This window comes from Rhipicephalus microplus, chromosome 5 (assembly GCF_043290135.1).
Source record: "Rhipicephalus microplus isolate Deutch F79 chromosome 5, USDA_Rmic, whole genome shotgun sequence".
Taxonomy (NCBI): Eukaryota; Metazoa; Arthropoda; class Arachnida; order Ixodida; family Ixodidae; genus Rhipicephalus; species Rhipicephalus microplus.
In genome coordinates, this window is record NC_134704.1 from 34677163 (window position 1) to 34694994 (window position 17832).

A 17832-nucleotide genomic window follows, 5' to 3' on the forward strand; every position below is an offset into this window, starting at 1 on the left:
AAAAAGATGGCACCGTTCGATTTTGCGTGGACTATCACCGCTTAAACAAGATTACAAAGAAAGGTGTCTACTTGCTACCAAGAATAGATGATGCTCTTGACTGTTTACAAGGCACCGAGTACTTTACATCCTTGTATTTGTGTTCTGGATATTGGCAGGTGCCAATGGCTGAATGTGATCGCTCTAAAACAGCTTTTGTAATGCCGGATGGCCTGTATGAATTTAAAGTCATGCCAATGGGGCTCTGCAACGCGCCTGCGACATTTGAGAGCATGATCGAAACCATATTGCGTGCCCACAAGTGGAAAACTTGCTTGTGTTACCTGGATGACATCGTAGTCTCTTCAGCTAATTTCCCAACACATCTTAGTTGTCTCTACGAGATTCTGACGTGTCCAACTTCTGCAGGCCTACAACTTAACACCAAGAAGTGCCACTCCGCAGCAGGAAAACTAACCATCTTGGGACATGTTATCATAAGAGATGGTGTCCTGCAGGTGTCCTGAAAACCTAGGAAAGGCTGCACCAATGATATTACTGGCGAGGAATGCATCGTTTTGTGCAGAAATACGTTCAGTCTTGCACCAATTGCCAACAGAACAAGACACCTCCGCAGCACTTTACTGGCATGTTACAACAGCTGCCGTGCTCAGCTCGCCTATTCGACCGCGTGGGTATCGACCTCTATGGCCCCCTCCCATATAATGGCTTTAGAAACCGGTGTATTATTGTCGGCGTCGATCATTTGACAGGGTACGCTGAGACTGCAGCTCTACCGGCAGGGACTGCCCACGAAGTTGCACTCTTCATTCTGCGCAGCTTCATTCTCCGCCATGGTGCTCCATGGGAATTACACAGTGATAGGGGTCGAGTGTTCCTGTCAGAGGTCATCCAAGCTGCTCTCGCTGAATGCAACATCATCCACCGGAAATCTACCGCATACCATCCACAGACAAATGGTCTCACCGAGCGGTTTAACTTGGCGACATGCTGCGGATGTACACCTCATCCGACCACACTAACTGGGATGCTGTGTTACCATTTGTTGCCTTCGCTTATATAACACAGCGACGCAAACGACTATCGGTTTGGCCCCGTTCGTTCTGTTGTACGGCCACGAACCTTCCCACCCACTAGACACTATACTCCTGTACCGGCCTGATACATCTTAGTGCTCTCCGCTTTATGAAGTCGCCAGGTACGCTGAAGACTGCCGTCAGTTGGCTCGGTCTCTGACAAGTGAGGCTCAAGGTCTACAAAAGACTTGACATGACGACATTCATCACATAGCTCCTACGTTTCCTGCTGGTTCCCTTGTGTGGCTTTGGGTGCCCCCGCACGTTCCTGGCCTTTCTTCTAAATTTCTGGCTCGGTACCATGGTCCGTACCGTGTCATTGACGAGACCTCGCTGGTGACTTACATCATCGAGCCCCTAACGCAATTGCCAGATTCGTGCCGTCGAGGATGCAAGACCATACACGTCGACTGTCTCAAGCCCTACTATGACCTCCTCATTGTGCGTACTCCCCGAGTCGCCAGGACGGCTACTCTTTACCTCGGGGGTATTGTAGTGGAGCATACGCATCAACGCGTATGCGCCTTCAGAAGAGAACGAAAAGCTCCGCGCTCTGACTGCGCGAGAACCTGTGCTGCCTTTGGCCATTTCCCGTTGCGACCTCGTTGCGACTCCTCTGGTTAAATAAACATCATCACAATCGCTACGGTTCCTGTTCAGACTTTTTCTTTGAAAAGCTATGCAATAGAAACATCTGAAGTACTACTTATGCATTTGATTGGATAATGCTGGACTTCCAGATGTTTCTACACACCCAATTTCGCTAAACGAAAACACATACTGCTCGCAATGAAGCTCGGAGTAACACTGAAAGCATTTTTCAGCTACAGATCAATAAAAATGGTTTTGCAGAGTTGGACAAGAACCATATAGTTCATCAAACTCGGCTGCATGGCACTCTGCCAGCTCTGTTTCTACTGGCCTATCTTTTGACACTTCTGTCTCTTTTTCTTTCTTTAGTCCTAGTTATCCATGGCCATGTACTGTGCACATGGATTGAAACGAGACATCATTTTATAGCAAAATGACAGCTTTGAGCAACTGTTCATAATAACCATGCCTTGTCACTGCAAATATGGCTGATAGAGATAACGTTGGCTCCGATGTCAGTGTTCAGCCAAAATTATGCTGATATAACAACCGAAGATAGTGTTAATGAAAGTATGTGCATTATCCTCCACACCCCCTGCCATAAATTCTCGCTTTCAATTCATCAGTGCAGTACGTGAGAGTGCCAATGGCTCTAAAATGTCCACTCAGCTTCTGAGCACTGGTGAGTTGAAAATACTGTGGACCATCAGACTACAAAGAGATACAGGAAAAAAGAAATAAGTCCAGATACATAGCATATCCAGAGACTTTATGCACTGTTAGCTGACCCGGTGTCGCGCTTCAAGAAAATTATGAAGAAAAAGAAGCATGAAAACAATTTTAAAAAACACTGACCACGAAATAAAAGAAATACTACTTTTGTGTGAACAAAGCTCCAGTGGGGGAGTCAAAACGTCTTGATTATACACCGCTTTTATATTTGTCAGGTTCATTTTAATAGTCTTCATTTATTTTCCTACCAGATTGGTCTCCCTCCAACTCTCGACTTCATTTACTTCAGCATTATATGGTCACGATCCAAGCACCAATGAATGTTTCTGTTTAGTCCGTACCTGACAGTTCTCCCAGGTATTCGACCACCAGCTCTGTTGCTAGGCCACAGCACTGCTTGAAGTTGTTGGCAAAGCCATCCCAACCACGGTATGTCTTTGATGCCCGACGCAACCATCCTTGAAGCATTGGAAGCAGTAAGTGATTCACAGCGTACACGCCAAACTCTGGCCCTGTAAAAAATAATGGAGTGAAGCCTTCAACCTGATGACTAGTATTTTTTGTAAGGTCAGCAGGCAATCCTTTTCAGAGGGGCTATACAAAGTTCGTGAAATTGTTGTGCATGTACTACAAAGAGATCAAGCCACTTGTAACATCTCAACCTACAACCGCCTAGTTGCTTAGAGTTACCCGATCTCATTTGCCCTGAAAACTACAGAATGTTCACTTCCTAAATAACTATAGAGTACTATGGAGGGTGCTATCACCCTCTGTAAAGTCCTCTGCGCATAGTGGCACACACATGTCCCGTAGATAGGCTACACTTAGGCTTAACAACTATCAAGCGGTAGGTGGCGCTGGGTTCACCATTATCATCATTATGGTTAGCGCAGGGGCAGGTCCAGCGACTCATCTAGGGGGATGGAGGGGTCACTTGAAGTAGCACTGTAGGGTGGGTTTTGACTTTTTTGTGTTTAGAAGCATGAACACCTTGTCAAAGCATAAATGCTGGTAATGTGTACCTGCTCACAGTGGTCCCACTCAACTGTACTAATTGATGATAGGAGGTGGTCGACAAGCACTGAACAGAAGGGGGGAGTGCTGACACAGGCTTTGGGGGAGCTATCGCCCCTACCGCCACCCCTTTGCACCGCCACTGGGATAGCGCGGTAGCGCCAGAAGTGACGCAAGGGTGTGATGCTGGGTGGGAGCACATGAGACATGAGCTCTCTTTGGCGTGTGGCCGCTGACGTGGATGGTTGTCCCCTGAAGCGGTCTCGCAGTATGCGGCGACCACGGTTTGTCTTTCGTGGGTCCCTACAGGCAAGCTGAACATCGGCGATGCCACCTTCGCGTTACCTTGTGTTTGTTCTTATGTTGATTGAGTTTATTGGAATATTGTATAAGGTTGTGCTTAGTGTGCTTAGATAGATATTGTTCTTAAACAGATGTAAAAACATGGTTAAATAAAATGGTTTGTTTGGTCTGGTTTGACCATATCTGCTGCGTCCGTGTGTTACGAGAGCGTGCCTCATTTCGAGACCCCACATTACATACACGCATTTTAGCACAGTAACAAATGTGATGGCATTAACCATTATCAACATCAGCTTGCCTATTTTCACAGAAGGGACATATTCCGCCAGTAGCCTAGTCAGAATAATGATTTGGGGATGGTCCACCACCCCTAAATTACATTTCATATGTGTAACTGTGCATACAAACACACACACAAACATTCATATAGGGTTCTTCTCTCCCCCCCCCCCCCCCCCCGCCGCGGTGGTCTAGTGGCTAAGGTACTCGCCTGCAGACCCGCAGGTCGTGGGATCGAATCCCGGCTGTGGCGGCTGCATTTTCAATGGAGGCGGAAATGCTGTAGGCCCGTGTGCTCTGATTTGAGTGCACGTTGAAGAACCCCAGGTGGTCGAAATTTGCGGATCCCTCCACTATACGGCGTCAGTAAAACTCAACCTCCTACCCACTACCTTTGTTCCCTTGAGCAGAGCTCTCCCAGCTGTGTAGCCGCTGTTGCTACAGAAGGGAGTGGAAGGTTGGTTGCTTGGTGTCCGTCTTGTCTTGTCGTGGCTGCTGCTTCTTCAAGTATGGAGGCCAGCACATTTCGAACGTTGCAACAACTCGACTTTATATACAGTAACTTATGTACATATTTACAAGACACTTTCACCATCGGAACCATCGCATATTGCCTCCGCAGAGCCGATAGTGCAGAGCACTCTTTGCTGCGACCAGACGCACCGTGAGGACTCGGGAGCCAGGTTTTAATCCCTCGGTTGCCCCTCCCGATTCTCCTCATGGCCAACCAAAGCAATTTAGTCCATTTATTGGACAGACAAAACACTTGTTGCCGTCCCCTCCTCTCGCTTTCTTCTTCCCGCACTCGACCGCTCGGTCGGAGAGAGAGAGACGAAAGCACTGGCCTGCACACAACGTTCCACCAACTGTGCGAACGCACACAACGGTGGCGCCGTTCAGCTGCGGACCTCCCGCCATTACCGCGAGATGACTACGCTGCCCAGCATGACAGCCGGCTGCTGTCCTGCGGACTCTAATCCTGGCGGATGGGTGTCTATACACTGTCCTCACGTCACCCGCCGACCATCCACTGGCCAGGAACCATTTAGCTGGTTGTTAGAAGCGGCGAATGGCCCCGGACTTCTTACCAGAACTACGCCGTGATTATCGTCTCCCGAGAATCGGTTTTTCGGAAAGCGCGCCCTTTTGCGACCAAGAAGACTCACCTCCCTTGGCCTGAGACGCCAGACCTTACAGCGTCTCTCATTATCATATCGTGGTTTTGGGACGTAAAACACCACATATAAATCAAATCAGGGTTCTCCCCCATCCCCGAAAATATTCTGGCTATGGCCCTGCCACCATCATCACCAACCAATTAGTTCTGTTTTGTACCATCTCAGCCTCGTTGCTATGCCAGCAAACTTCCTACTTTTTCAATTCAATTTCAACTTATTTTCCATAAGCATTTCATCACATTGCCTAATTCTCTGTTGCTTTTGACAGCCTCGTTGCTATGCCAGCAAACTTCCTACTTTTTCAATTCAATTTCAACTTATTTTCCATAAGAATTTCATCACATTGCCTAATTCTCTTTTGCCTTTGACCAAATTTTTTCTTTTTTTTCCATTGGTTCCTATTATGTAACTCAAATAGGAAAGCAGTTATCAATCCTACACATTACTAGGCTAGACCCAGTAAAGTTGAAATACTCATATTTTTGCTGTATCTAGGAGTGTTTGCTAATGCCACCTAAGTTATCACTCCCATGCACCTGCTTTTGAATACGCACTCATCTTGTAACCTTATGCTTAACACTTTTTCTTCCTCTAAGTTCATTGCACAGACCTTGGCTGTCTCCAAAGCTTCTTGGTTAACTTCAAAGTTCACGCTGAATACGTTAATACTGGTATGTAGAACTCAGTGACTTTACTTTTTTTATATAAATAGGATCAAGTTGCTGGTCCTATTTCCGATGATCTTTAACTTTTGTGCTCCATCTTGCCACTGTCCCCCCTCCTCCCTCCATAGGTTAACCATCTTTCCCTGCTCGACAAGGAATGCACGAAACTTACCAGGAACCTCTCGAAGTTTCCTCAGCATTTGGAACAGTGTGTCGATGGTGTGCGGTTGGTAGCGGCGAGGACACGTAGCCACTGCACCGGCCAGGCCCTCCAGCAGTAGAAACCAGACATGTAGCACTCCAGTTGGCCGATCAAGCTCTTCTAGGCTCACGGTTTCGTCAACTGCTGCAGGTACAGCCTCTTCGGCTATTTCACTCTGCAATGAAAAGTTTGAGCAATTAGCTACGCTAAAGGCAAATAGCAAGTCAATGGTGATTGTTGGAACAGCGTATCAGAATTTTCATACTGCTTGTCACATGCCAAGAATAATAGAATATGCTCAGTTTGAGGGTATATTCAAGTTTTGTGTTCTGCATACCATTAGTGCAGCACCGCCTTTTTTTTTGTACACACATGTGCCTTCGCCTATAGTACTGGCGGTTATCAACAGACAGCGCAGATTGCATCATGAGCAACGCATTTAACTGCTGTGATTAATAGATCTGAAATTTCGCTCAGGTGTTTTCCGAGGGAGTTTCCAAGACACTAACTGGAAATTGGACAACTAAATAATTCAACAGTTTCTAGCAATCTTGCGCAATACGGATGGCAAACTTTAGGTGCTTTGTTGTACACGTAAGCTAGTGCAAAGGAAGGGGAAAAATATGCTTACCTGGACGTACCATGCCTTGCTCGCTCCTTCATCATTTGCATTTTCATTGTCAGAGTGTTGAGACACAGAATCGGGCTCCTTGAATAAAATGAGCTCCATGTTGGGTAAGACTGGGTCTACACAGTTCGGTTCAGAGTTAAATTTGATCCTGGTGAAGTAAGATAAGAAGAAGAAGGCATTATTTGAAGTGTTTACAGTTGTATGCTAGTTCAAGTGACACATATACTAAAGACGAAAAGGCTCCATAGAAAGTACTAATTGATTGATTGATATGTGGGGTTTAACGTCCCAAAACCACTATATGATTATGAGAGACGCCGTAGTGGAGGGCTCCGGAAATTTAGACCACCTGGGGTTCTTTAACGTGCACCCAAATCTGAGCACACGGGCCTACAACATTTCCGCCTCCATCGGAAATGCAGCTGCCGCAGCCGGGATACGAACCCGCGCCCTGCGGGTCAGCAGCCGAGTACCTTAGCCACTAGACCACCGCGGCGGGGCTCCATAGAAAGTACTCATGCGCTTCAGAAGTCTTAGAGAGAAGATCTCCCAATGCCGGATATCGAGTATAGGACTAGCAAATGATTCAATACCACAAAATCTCATTATGAATTGAAATACTATAATAAAATTGAAGTAAATTAAACTTTTCCATGATGTTTCCACAGAGCTATATGTATTCATACACTCATTTTCACAAAATAAAACTGCTGCATGAATGTATATGATGAACTGAATTCACTTTTGAAACAAACCATATTCTGCCATTCAAAATAGGATTGTTGCACGAATGCATATTGTCACGAGGTTGTGATACACGCAGCACTTGAGAGGAAGCACGCAGGAGTCAGGGCGGTGTCAGGCGAACTGTTTATTGGGCGAACTTGTGCCCAGCAAAACAGGGCCAAACACAACTCACAGCAACAGCGGCGTGAACAGTCGTCGGCCGACGGAAAAAAAAAAGACCCCCAGTGGCGCACTGCGCCGGCTTTTTATACACGCGTCGTAACGCGTTCCAAAGTGGCATACAACATGTATATACATGTATATGATGAACTGAATTCACTTTTGAAACAAACCATATTCTGCCATTCAAAATAGGATTGTTGCACGAATGCATATTGTCACGAGGTTGTGATACACGCAGCACTTGAGAGGAAGCACGCAGGAGTCAGGGCGGTGTCAGGCGAACTGTTTATTGGGCGAACTTGTGCCCAGCAAAACAGGGCCAAACACAACTCACAGCAACAGCGGCGTGAACAGTCGTCGGCCGACGGAAAAAAAAAAAGACCCCCAGTGGCGCACTGCGCCGGCTTTTTATACACGCGTCGTAACGCGTTCCAAAGTGGCATACAAGATAAACGCGGCCTGCGTTGCGCTTAACAGAAAGTGATAGCGTCTTCCTTCGCAAACGAAAAGAACCGCACGTGTCAGTTTTTTATACACGCGTCGTAACGCGTTCCAGAGTGGCATACAAGATAAACGCGGCCTGCGTTGCGCTTAACAGAAAGTGATAGCGTCTTCCTTCGTAAACCAAAAGAACCGCACGTGTCACTGCCCCCCTCTGAAAAAGCATCGTCCCGATGCTAAAGACAGAACATAAGAGAGAGTACATGCAATAAATTACATTAACAATGCGTCACAGCTAATCAGCGCGCGTAATAAGGTTTAAGTCGCACCACGTGTACGACTTCGGGTCGTGCACGGCGTCGTTGGGATGACGTTAAGCCATCGGGCACGACCTCATAGTCCAGTTCACCACGACGTCGGACTACCTTGTAGGGTCCAAAGTAGCGTCGCAGGAGCTTCTCAGACAATCCCCGTCGTCGTATCGGCGTCCAGACCCAGACAAGGTCACCTGGTTGGTATTCGGTGTGGTGTCGTCGAAGGTTGTAGTGGCGCCTGTCGACCGTCTGTTGGCTCTTGATACGCAGGCGGGCTAGCTGTCAAGCTTCTTCAGCGCGATCCAGGTAGCTGGCGACGTCGAGGTCTTCTTCGTCGGTGCCGACCGGTAGCATGGCGTCAAGCGTCGTTGTTGGGCTTCGTCCGTAGACGAGCTTGTATGGAGCAAACTGCGTCATTTCCTGCACGGCCGTGTTGTACGTGAAGGTTACATACGGGAGTATGGCGTCCCACGTCTTGTGCTCGACGTCCACGTACATGGCCAGCATGTCAGCGATGGTCTTATTTAGACGCTCGGTGAGGCCATTCGTCTGTGGGTGGTACGCGGTGGTTCGGCGGTGGCTTGTCTGACTGTACCTCAAGATCGCTTGCGTTAGGTCAGCCGTAAAGGCCGTACCTCTGTCGGTGATGAGGACCTCGGGGGCTCCGTGGCGGAGGACGATGTTCTCAATGAAGAACATGGCGACCTCGGCGGCAGTGCCCTTGGGCAAGGCCCTTGTTTCGGCATAGCGGGTGAGGTAGTCAGTCGCTACGACAATCCATTTGTTGCCAGAAGTTGACGTCGGGAACGGCCCCAGTAAGTCCATGCCGATTTGTTGGAATGGCCGTTGAGGTGGTTCGACGGGTTGCAGAAGTCCGGCTGGCCTAGTTGTCGGCGTCTTGCGTCGCTGACAGTCTCTGCATGTTTTTACGTAGTGGGCGACGTCGGCAGCGAGGCGAGGCCAATAGTACTTCTCTTGTATTCGTGACAGTGTGCGGGAAACACCAAGATGTCCGGCTGTCGGGTCGTCGTGTAATGCTTCCAGAACCTCTGGACGTAACGCTGAAGGTACCACGAGGAGGTGGTCGGCGCGGAGCGGCGAGAAGTTTTTCTTCAGGAGGACGTTGTTTCGCAGGAAAAACGAAGCCAGTCCTCGGCGGAATACTTTCGGCACGTCGGCGGTCTTGCCTTGCAGGTAGTCCATGAGGATCTTGAGCTCCGGGTCAGCTCGTCGGCGTTCCGCGTAGTCGTCGGTACTTATGGGTCCCAGGAAAGAGTCGTCGTCCTGGTCATCCTGGGGCGGCGGATTGACAGGGGCGCGAGACAAGCAGTCGGCGTCGGAGTGCTTTCGTCCGCTCTTGTAGACGACGGTGATGTCAAATTCTTGTAGTCTGAGACTCCACCGTGCGAGGCGCCCTGATGGATCCTTGAAGTTAGCTAGCCAACACAAGGCGTGGTGGTCACTCACGACTTTGAAAGGCCTGTTGTACAGGTAGGGGCGGAACTTTGATGTAGCCCAGATGATGGCAAGGCATTCCTTTTCTGTCGTGGAATAATTGGCTTCTGCCTTCGAAAGTGACCGGCTAGCGTAACTGATGACCCTTTCAAGTCCGTCGGTCCTCTGCACGATCACGGCGCCGAGCCCTGTGCTGCTTGCGTCCGTGTGAATTTCGGTGTCAGCTTCTTCGTCGAAGTGCGCCAGTATTGGCGGCGTTTGCAGGCGTCGCTTTAATTCTTGAAATGCCTCGACTTGCGGCGTTTCACATTTGAAGTCGACGTCGGCCTTCGTGAGGTACGTCAGTGGCTCGGCGATCCGCGAAAAGTTCTTCACGAAGCGCCTGTAATAAGCGCAGAGGCCAAGAAATCGGCGTACTGCTTTCTTGTCGGTGGGTGCAGGAAAGTCGGCGATCGCAGCTGTTTTCTGTGGATCAGGGAGCACTCCCGACTTGCTGATAAAGTGGCCAAGGAACAATAGTTCCTCGTAGGCGAAGCGGCACTTTTCTGGCTTCAGGGTAAGTCCCGAGGCTTTGATTACCCGAAGAACAGCTTCAAGGCGCCGGAGGTGCTCGTCGAAGTTGGAAGAAAATACGACTACGTCGTCCAAGTAGACGAGGCAAGTCTGCCACTTCAAGCCTGCGAGTACTGTGTCCATAACCCGTTGGAACGTCGCAGGCGCCGAGCAAAGACCAAAGGGCATGACCTTAAACTCGAATAGGCCGTCTGGTGTTATGAAGGCAGTCTTCTCTCGGTCTCTCTCGTCTACTTCGATTTGCCAGTAGCCGGTTTTGAGATCCATCGACGAAAAATACTTGGCGTTGTAGAGTCTGTCCAGAGCATCGTCTATCCGTGGGAGGGGATACACGTCTTTCTTCGTGATGTTGTTCAGGCGACGATAATCGACGCAAAAACGTAGGGTTCCGTCCTTTTTCTTCACCAACACCACGGGTGATGCCCACGGACTCGTAGACGGCTGAATGATGTCGTCATGCAGCATTTCGTTGACTTGTTGCTTGATGGCCTCGCGTTCCTGTGCAGAAACTCGGTAGGGGCTCTGACGGAGCGGACGGGCATATTCGTCGGTTATGACGCGATGTTTCGCGAGAGGGGTCTGACGAAGCCTCGACGACGACGAGAAGCAGTCCTTGTATTGATGGAGTAAGGCTTTGAGCTCCTTTTGTTGCTGCCTGGAAAGGCTTTGATTGACGTCGAAGGCGGGCGCGGACACTGCTGTCGACGTTGCGGCTCCCTGAGAATCAGTGAGGGCAAAGGCATTGCTTGCTTCCACAAATTCGCTTAGATGTGCTACCGTCGTGCCCCTATTTAAGTGCCTATATTCGTTGCTGAAGTTCGTCACCATTACCTTGGCTTCACCGTTATGAAGCTTGGCTATGCCTCTTGCGACGCACATCTGACGGTTTAGGAGCAGGTGCTGGTCGCCTTCGATGACACCTTGTAAGTTGGTAGACGCTTTGGTGCCGACGGAAATGATGACGCTCGACAGTGGCGGGATGGTTACCTGCTCTTCTGTCACATTCAAGGCATTGTGAGCGACGTTGCAGTCTGACGCCGTTGCATTATCCGTGGACAGCGTGATTGACCTGGATCTTAGGTCGATTACTGCGCCTTGCTGGTCCAGGAAATCCATGCCTAAAATGACGTCTCGCGAGCATTGCTGCAGGACCACAAAATTCACAGAATACATCTGGCTGTGAATCGTGACTCTTGCCGTGCAGGTTCCAGTCGGTGTTATAAGGTGGCCCCCTGCTGTTCGGATATCCGGTCCTTCCCATGCAGTCTTTACCTTCTTGAGCTTAGCGGCGAAGAGACCACTGATGATAGAGTAGTCGGCGCCGGTATCGACTAGGGCGGTGACGCTGTGGCCGTCGATGATCACGTCGAGGTCGGTGGTTCGTCGTCTGGCGTTCCGGTTAGGTCGGGGCGTCGGATCACGGCTGCGTCGGCTTGGTCCGGTGCTGCTATGTCGCGTCGGCGGCGAGGCTTTGTCGTAAAGACTCTGCTCAGGCGGCGTACTGCGACTACGTCGGGAAAGTTCGTGCGTCGTGGTCGTCGTCATCGGCGGCGGCGGCGGAGGAGGATCTTCGGCATTGCGTCGTGCAGCAACCGCACCTCCATCAGTTGCTGCCTTTAGTTTCCCGGGTAGGGGCTTGGGGATCGGCCCCGGTTAGGGCCGGTGTACTGGCGGCGATCCGGGGAGACGTAGCGGCCAGGCGAAGGTGAACGGGATGGTCGTCGTTGTTGCCACTGCGATCCGGCGATGTCGCGAGGTCGCTCACCTGGGCGCGGACGCGGCGCGTTCATGTCGAAGCCACGCAGTCCCATCTCGCGGTACTGGCAGTAGCGGTAGGTGTGCCCGGCTTCGCCGCAGTGGTAGCATAGTGGGCGGTGGTTCGGGGTGCGCCAAACGTCAGTTTTCCTCGGCGAGCGCTGGATTACTGGCGAGCGGGAAGGCGTCGGGGGTGGCGGCGGTGGCTGGCGACGAAACTGCGGAGACGTTGGGTCCTGGTGTTGGCGAGGAGCGGCGACAAGTCGTCGTGCAGTAGCGGCGTAGGTCATCGCCTCCGGTTGGGGCTGTGACCGTTCAGGAACGCTCAGTGAGCGCTGTAGTTCCTCGCAGACTACGTCTTCGAGAGAGGCGACTTGGGGCTGAGACGATGGCAACATGCGGCGCAGTTCTTCACGAACAATAGCGCGTATGGTCTCGCGCAGGTCGTTGGGGCAGAGTCCTCGGACTTCTGCGACGTCTGGCGACATGCGCCGATCGTATTGGCTGGTCCGCATTTCAAGAGTCTTCTCGATGGTGGTAGCCTCGGAGAGGAACTCTTGTACCGTCTTTGGCGGGGTTCTGATCAGTCCGGCGAAGAGCTCCTGCTTCACTCCTCGCATAAGCAGGCGAACCTTCTTGTCCTCAGACATGTCGGCGTCGGCGTGGCGGAAAAGTCGCGTCATCTCCTCCGTGAAGATCGTTACGTTTTCGTTGGGGAGCTGCACCCGAGTTTCAAGCAGTGATGCGGCTCTTTCCTTCCGCACGACGCTTGCAAAGGTGCGCAGGAAAGCAACGCGGAAGTCGTCCCAGGTTCGAAGCGTTGACTCACGGTTCTCGAACCAAGTCCTTGCGGCGTCTTCCAGGTAAAAATACACATGACGCAGCTTGTCGTCCGGGTCCCACTTATTGAGGGCTGCGACGCGGTCGTAAATGTCAAGCCAGCTTTCCGGGTCTTCGTAGGTCGATCCGCGAAAGGTAGGCGGCTCTTTGGGCTGGTTGACGACCACGGTTGCCGAAGACCTTGCTTCCGTCATCGTGGATGCCGGCTTCGTAGCAGCCTTTGTTTTCTTGTCCTTGTCGGGGAGCGGCAGGTATTCGGGCGGTAGTCCTTGTTGTCTTCGGCTCACTCGAACGACCGGGTCGGCGTCGTCCTCTTGGCGGCTTGGGCTTGGCTCACGGCTGGACGGGGGCGTACGGTACATGGACAGGGAAGCACCTCCACCAGATGTCACGAGGTTGTGATACACGCAGCACTTGAGAGGAAGCACGCAGGAGTCAGGGCGGTGTCAGGCGAACTGTTTATTGGGCGAACTTGTGCCCAGCAAAACAGGGCCAAACACAACTCACAGCAACAGCGGCGTGAACAGTCGTCGGCCGACGGAAAAAAAAACAGACCCCCAGTGGCGCACTGCGCCGGCTTTTTATACACGCGTCGTAACGCGTTCCAAAGTGGCATACAAGATAAACCCGGGCTGCGTTGCGCTTAACAGAAAGTGATAGCGTCTTCCTTCGCAAACGAAAAGAACCGCACGTGTCAGTTTTTTATACACGCGTCGTAACGCGTTTCAGAGTGGCATACAAGATAAACGCGGCCTGCGTTGCGCTTAACAGAAAGTGATAGCGTCTTCCTTCGTAAACCAAAAGAACCGCACGTGTCAATATGATGAACTCACATCGCCTTTGAAACAAACCATATTCAGACGTTTAATGACAAGAAAGTGTAGTATTACTTGTGTCGTCGCCTAGCGATGACGGAGCCGGCACAATACACCTCTACTGGCTCGATGTCGATAAAAACCTTTATTTTGGTTCATGTCACTTATGCAAAAAGCACTGTGGAGATATCTTTTGCACATGACCTGCTTCACATTGGCAGAGCCATCTGTTGCAAAGACATGACACTACACTGCTTTTTGTAGAGTTAAGTAACCATCTGGTGTGGAAGTTTGATAATCTCGTACCCCAACATCAAATACGCCATGAAGCAACACTACTACCTTTCACCACTACATGCAGCTACATAAAAGCGGTGCGCCGAAGCTAAGTATGGCAACCGGGACTGCGCCTGTTTAGAAGGCGCAGCCTAAATAAACCTGATTGCAGTCATCCTACAATTAAATTGTAGTACACAGGGAAGCATAACTGCAATAGTAATAGCGATGGCCAGCCGCTGCTTGAGTGCATCTAGTGTGACTAGTGCATATTTAAGAATGGACACATTGTTTGCTTTAGAAAGTAAGGTACTGCAACATCCTCACACCGCTCACATGTCCTTTCTCAAGTTTCACTTTGCTTTACGATATTTTGCATTTGTGTATAATCACAACGCCTAAAGTATGAACAGAACAGACCTAGGCGATAATGCACAGATGCATCATAATGATTTTTGCTTATGATGAAAGCACAGGGTCACTGGGACACTGTCAGCAAACAACTAAATCAGCAAGAGGCCCATTGAAGGGTACATACCAAGGAGTAAGAGATGCTGAAAGTTTCGCTTGGGCTTCAATAAATTACGATAAATTTACAAATTTGAGGAGGCTCACCTGCGAGCCGAGTGGAAGACTGGACATGCCGGCATCAGGTACATGGAAGAGAGCATCTGGGCGCATCTCTCCAGGTAGCGCAGGGCAGCTTGGCACAGGTTGAGGGGTATCACCTCCCCGTCTTGAGCAAGGCATGCCTCAGGTTCAGCCTGGTCTTGTAGCTCAGCTAGACGGTTTGAGCGACAGCCGTAGAGAAGACCATGCCATTAACATCAAAGATTTGATTTAACAAAATTTATACTACCAACACTCAAAATTCAAAATGTGAACAGCAAATGTCACACCACAAATGACATCCTATTTCTACCTGTCCAAAATCTCCGATTTCGTAAATGCGTCCCCACCCCAAGGCACACATAAAAACACCCCAAGACACACAACATACTACATCCCATCAAATGTATGAGGTAAAATTATCTTTTTTCTGTGGAAAAATATCTTCACTGTTATCGTTGCCGCTCAGCCTAGCAACAGATGAACAGGCTGCTCTCCGTCTCAATGAGTGTTTGATAGCATTGCCATCTTTTATATGTGTACGTGCACAGTCACATAACATTATTAGTCAAACTCATTAGTCAAACATTATTAGTCAGGAAATATAAAGAAAACATGTAACATGTACTTCACAAGCAGCATCTAAATATTGTCATGGGTATGCCAAATATCATCACAAGTTTATAAATACTTAATACTGTCATGGGGCATAATAATACGTTGTGTTATGATTCCTCGCAACTTTCATATTTGCATGTTAACAGATGAAACACCAGTCTATATATATTTAGGTAAAAGCTTTCAAGTAGACAATGAAATGTCAGAGACATACCTGGCCCTCGGACATGCTTCAGAAGACAGAGGAGGCAATCAACAGCAGCGTTGGCAAAGACGCTTGGATTGTCAGTGCCGAGGAAGGCATCAAACACGTCAAGAACAACTCGCAAGTGGTGAGTTCTTTCCAGCTGCTCTCGTTCCGATATGGCACTACTGGTGGAGCTTCCATGTTGAGTGCGGAGTCCCGCCACGGCACAAGGCATGCGCACGGCACGCAGTGCGCCGAACAACGGCCGCCAACCAGAGCGAATTTCCGCAGTTGATCCTTCGACAAACTCGCAGATACAGCTCACAATCTGCGGACGAAAGAAACTGAACATGAAGCGAATTGGCTGCTGTGTCCACAGCCAGGACAGAACATGTCACACCCAGCTTTATGAATTATTGCCCACAATGAATGACGGTAAAATCTCAGAAATTCCATGGAAAAGTATAGCCTTGTCCATTGAGTATATGAAGACAATCACTGCTGCTTTTGATCGCTGTGTTTAATCTATCAAACGCCATGTGTTTGAAAGTGGTCTATATATATAGTCCCATGACCACTTCTGGTGCTAATGGTAGTAAATTAGAGCCACAAGATGGCTCTGTTGTGGCAAACGCTGTCAAATTAAGCTGTCGTATTAAAACGAGCAAGGTGCCCATCTCAAAATAAGGATGGTTAGTGCAGCAAGGGTGTCAATTTAATGATGATTGAATGAAATGTCATATTACCGGTATATTGGGCTATTTCACGATTTTCTTTGACTTCAGAGTATCCAATTTGCAAGACCATCACTGACTTTCATAAGCAAGAGAGATCCCCTATTAACTTTTTTTAATGCTAATGCATAGGCTTGTGCAAATAGTGAATTCTAGGTTCGAAGTGAATTTGAAACAAAGCGTGATATTGGGTAGTATGTTCATTTGACCTTGAAGTGGAGCTTCGCGGCATACATATTTCTGTTGGATAGATGTTTTGACGGCTTAGAATTCCTTTACTGCCGTAAAACCACGTTTACAAGGAGTTACATGCGGACTACACTAAAAAAAAAAGCTCGAGTAAAATGGGTGTTGTTTTGTCCCGCAACCTATAGATATAACCCTCACCTAAACTGTCTAAAAGCCTGCTCTGCAGCATTACTTGACCACTTTTCCCATGGTAAAGAACATTAGCTTGCAAAAGCCAGTAGCAATACATTCTACTTAGTCAATCAAGCAATATTCTGCATTATGAAATATGCAAACATGATGTGCACAGCGCATACTTAGCATCTTGATAGCGTACCTGCTCCTGAATGTCCACATCACAAAGCTCCAGGCAGAGGATGTTCTCAAAAGGCTTGAACAGTGCTTCGTTGAAGTGGAAGTGAGGCAGATCAATGTGCGTCGACAACAGGGCACCCACAATGTCATGAATTGAAGTCACTGCCCTTTTGGCAATCACGTTGTCCTTGTGACAAGCCACCTTAAGAAAGAAAAAGGACCTCGTTATGGGCAGCAGAGCAGTAGCACAAAAACATGCCATACTTTGTGACAACCACTAGTTCAAAAGAAACCCTGTACATAGAGCAAACAAAGAGCTTTCAAACCACTCGTACCTTAAATCTTCATGATGCTCAACGCTGCATCATGATCTAAACGTGATGCTTACGCTGGCAACAGATCGCTTGAACTAGCTTGTGCCTTCGTACTGGCACCAAATCTGTCACAGTACAAGTGCCTGTCATAACTCTCAACAGGGTTTTGCAATGAAGACAGCCAGATCTGTCAGTCAACTGTTTAGCTACCAATTGTTCCATGCCATATGTGCCCTGTTCTTCCTACATGTGAAGCTGTGTTTGTTCTGGCAGACTGCATCTCAGACAACAAAAAAGTACATGCCACACTGTTTCTGGTGAAGTTAAATACTGTTGTGACATAGAAGGATGCGTGCCAGGTCACTTTGAAAGCAGGCAGATGCGTTCCAGATGGTGCCTACGGGAGGTCGAACTAAGGCCTCAAGCATAGCAGACTGCAATTGAATAATTGAACAAGTGTTTCGTAGCACAAAGACAATACCTAAGTCAATGTTCTACTAAGCAAATGGACGTTTGGCATGAGGTGGGCCTACCCAGCACCTCCATCAGTGCGATGACGTGATGGGACACAGAAGCGTGCCAGAGAGCAGCAAAATTTTGAGAAGCTTTATCGGTACTCGTAACGAAACATATTCCTCTTCTCTTCACTGAACTAAAAGAACCTATGCTGCTTCATCTCCACCGTGACACGGCCCATAAACACAGAAACACAATTGTCAAAATACATTAGTGCTGCTTGGTGAATACTGTTGAATTGAGAGAATCAAACAGACCACGT

The 17832-nt window shown here is 49.0% G+C and overlaps 1 protein-coding gene across 3 annotated transcripts in view; it reads right to left on the reverse strand.

Annotated features, from left to right (window-relative positions):
- The window catches only part of LOC119173922 (brefeldin A-inhibited guanine nucleotide-exchange protein 3), a 94294-nt gene that overhangs the window by 42539 nt on the left and 33923 nt on the right, over positions 1-17832 (reverse strand). For all 3 annotated transcript variants that reach the window (XM_075895187.1, XM_075895186.1, XM_075895188.1), the window contains 6 exons: positions 16763-16942; positions 15491-15791; positions 14665-14830; positions 6672-6819; positions 6011-6215; positions 2741-2911 (listed from right to left, as the gene is read on the reverse strand). In XM_075895187.1, coding sequence (XP_075751302.1) covers positions 2741-2911; positions 6011-6215; positions 6672-6819; positions 14665-14830; positions 15491-15791; positions 16763-16942 — 1171 coding nt within the window. The remainder of the gene's footprint in view (positions 1-2740; positions 2912-6010; positions 6216-6671; positions 6820-14664; positions 14831-15490; positions 15792-16762; positions 16943-17832) is intronic.